Source organism: Diospyros lotus, chromosome 3, assembly GCF_014633365.1.
Source record: "Diospyros lotus cultivar Yz01 chromosome 3, ASM1463336v1, whole genome shotgun sequence".
NCBI lineage: Eukaryota > Viridiplantae > Streptophyta > Magnoliopsida > Ericales > Ebenaceae > Diospyros > Diospyros lotus.
The window spans coordinates 33,345,141-33,348,250 of record NC_068340.1 but is presented as its reverse complement, the minus strand read 5'-3'; the positions used below and the strand labels follow the sequence as shown (position 1 = coordinate 33,348,250).

Here is a 3,110-nt window from a genome sequence, read left to right as displayed (position 1 = left end):
AGATACCAGTGTCCCTACATGGCCCAATTGGCCGAGCAGCTGGTCACCTTCATGGAGACTCTAATCGTCAACTTCATCCCCCGTCGGTGATGACTGATGAGCCCAGTCTTTAAGAGCGAAACCTCCTCCTCCTCTCCACTTACAAGAGCTTGGCTACTCCACTCCACAGATGCATTGCATGCCATTTCAGAACATGCCGACAACAACAAGAAATAACTCAACTACAAATCAGAGATTTAATCGTTGGAGCTCTCACGGAGGTGTGCACATAAGGGCCATGAAGCTCTTGCTCTTACATCTGATGCCGGCAGCAGTGCCGTACTTGAGATTTGGGGGCCCTGAGACGAAATGTAAAAATGGGCCCCCGAATCATAGAGTATATTTAAATTTTATTTTTTTTATAATAAAATATAAAATAAATAAATAAATATTTATACCATATCAAAGAATAAAATTGAAAATTTTCTAAATTATCAATTAAAAACTACTCTCCTTACAGTTTTGGAGGCAAAAATATCAATCAAGTTTACATAATCAAGCTGTTCTAACATTTTTTTCTCAATAGACAACATAGCTAATCCATTCAATCTATCTTGTGACATAGTTGAGCGGAGATAAGTCTTGATCAACTTCAACTTGGAGAAACTTCTTTCTACAGATGCAACTATAACTGGTATAGTTAACAAAATTCTGTACGCTACACAAGCATTTGGGAAACACTCATCCATTCTCTTCAAATAGTTCACCACATCAATTGCTTTTTTTGTTTCTTTCGGTAAAGAGTATTTCAAGATTGTCAACTCCAAAAACAAATCATCTCCATCAATATCAGAATGACCATTATGCGTCAAGGATTTTTCAAGATTCTTATAAGACCCCAATAAAGTATCATCATCAGCACACTTCAACCTCTCCAAATTAAACAGAAATCGAAATGTTTCCTCATATTTTTTAAATTGTTCAAATCTAGTTTGAAATGAAGAACGAGCTCGATCAATTATGAAGAGGAAATAATTTACTCTAAAAGAATCTTCTGCTGATTGTGTTATCTCATCACTGCCATCCTCATCAAACTGTTTCTTTCTTCGAATCATACGTTTTTCTCGAAATACAGCTTCAACTCCTATTTCATTTGCTATTTGTTTCGCTTCAACCATGGCCTTATCAAACCCAGATTCTCTATAGTCATCAAGAAACAAAAGAAGTCCTTCTAAAAGACTGATAGCAACATCAATATCCATATTTTCAGCTTGAAGGAATTTACTTACAGTGTTGATTGCATGCAACAACTTGTACCAAATTACCATGCCAAGCAAGAACTCAAAATTCTGAAGTTCATGTGTTGCTAAGGACTCAGTTTCGCTCTTTGTTTTAGGATCTTCACTAGTATCTACCAAATCAAATAAAGCATCTATTATTTGTACAGTTTGCTCTTTTATAGGCCTCATACTTTCAACATGACTTTCCCAACGTGTTTGTGACAATGGCTTAAGTGTAAGACCTTTCACATGATCTTTGAAAATTTTCCATCGCTTGGTAGATGAAGAAAACAATGTATAGATGCGTTGTATCACTCCAAAAAATGACATAGCTTTAGGACAACAATTTGCCATATCACATAAAGTCAAATTAAGACTATGACAACCACATGGAGTATAAAAAGCCCTCGGATTTATTTCAAGTAATCTTGTCTGTACACCTTTATGCTTCCCTTTCATATTAGACCCATTGTCATACCCCTGACCTCTTATATCATCAATGTCCAGCTCAAGATTGGTCAACATGTTTTTAAGCTCAGTAAAAAGTCCAAGCCCTGATGTATCATCAACCTTTAAAAATTCTACCCAATATTCTTCTACCATTACAGAGTTTGTTGAATAATCCACACATCGTATTACAAGGGACATTTGCTCCTCATGACTAGCATCTGGCGTACAATCTAATATGACCGAAAAATATTTTGCTTGCTTAACTTTTATAAGAATTGAACTTTTTACCTCAGTTGCCAACATTTGTATCAATTCATTTTGAATTTTAGGACCCAAATATGTATAATGAGTCTCATGTGCTTGAATACGTCGAATGTGCTCCTTCATAATCTGATCAAACTCAGCAATCATTTCAATCATTTGCAAAAAAAGACCATTGTTTTCTACATACAGCTTCTCACAATCTCCTCGAAATGCCAAGTTATTTTTTGCCAATCTTTGCACAACAGCTATTATCCTCTTCAACACTTGTCTCCAGTGTTCTCTTTCTTTATTGATTTCAATCTGCACACTTTGATCAATTGTCTTATTTTTACTCAGTCTTGTTTCTAATTCAATCCAACTAGTCATGCAATCTATATGCTCCTTACTTGCCTCATGATTTTTAAGGCCTCGACCCATATTATGCCAATCTCTGTATCCTTCATTTCCCAACGGACCAATTTTACTCATTGTTTTTTGAGTCTTGAATAACTTACAGCAAAAGCAAAAAACCTTGTCCAAATGAACTGAATATACTAGCCATCTCCTGTCATTTGTTTCCCCATTGAGCAATACTCGCTTATATTGTGTTAATTCAAAATGCCTACCACTACTATCTTTAGGAAACAAGACTCCATCAACTCTTTTTGGACCCCTCTCTACTAACAAATCTCTCATATTTTGGTCAATTTTATCCCAACACCCTAGATCATAAAAATTAATCAATAAATCTTTATGTTGAACATTGTCTTCTTCTTTCTCATTTGATTCATTGACATCAACGTGATCATCTTTGTCTTCATTAAATTCATCAACTAAGTCTCCTTGATCATTGACATTATCATTCCAAGTTTCTTGTTCCTCTATTGAAGTTTCACCCAAATTTTCAACTATTTCTTCTCTCTGTGTTACTTTGCTGCTATTAAAGTATTAAACATATCAACAGCTTGATATTGAACTAATACTTCTTCCCTCTGTTTTCTTTTTCTTTTTTGAGCTCCAGACATATGTTTAGGAGGCATGATTTGTAACTATTGCTTAAACCTAACAAAAGTCAAAAGAAAAAAAATATTATGACATCACACGACACACTTAAGCAATAATAATGTTAAGCTTAATTTTTATCTCAACTTGTAATAA

The 3,110-nt window shown here is 34.7% G+C and overlaps 1 protein-coding gene across 1 annotated transcript; it reads right to left on the bottom strand.

Moving 5' to 3' along the window:
• Window positions 1-252: 252 nt before the first annotated feature.
• Window positions 253-2,441, bottom strand: LOC127796950 (uncharacterized). Its single transcript, XM_052329351.1, has 2 exons — window positions 647-2,441; window positions 253-338 (listed from the first exon to the last, which is right to left on the bottom strand). Exons 1-2 carry the CDS (start codon window positions 2,439-2,441, stop codon window positions 253-255), a joined length of 1,881 nt encoding a protein of 626 aa, XP_052185311.1.
• Between the last annotated feature and the right edge of the window lie 669 nt (window positions 2,442-3,110).

Excerpts from the sequence above, each read along its gene's own strand:
- LOC127796950 (XM_052329351.1), bottom strand. The coding sequence starts at position 2,441 with ATGAGTAAAATTGGTCCGTTGGGAAATGAAGGATACAGAGATTGGCAT. Across the intron at positions 339-646 it reads AGTTGCATCTGTAGAAAGAA|GGCCCCCAAATCTCAAGTAC; the intron begins GTTTCTCCAAGT and ends ATTTCGTCTCAG.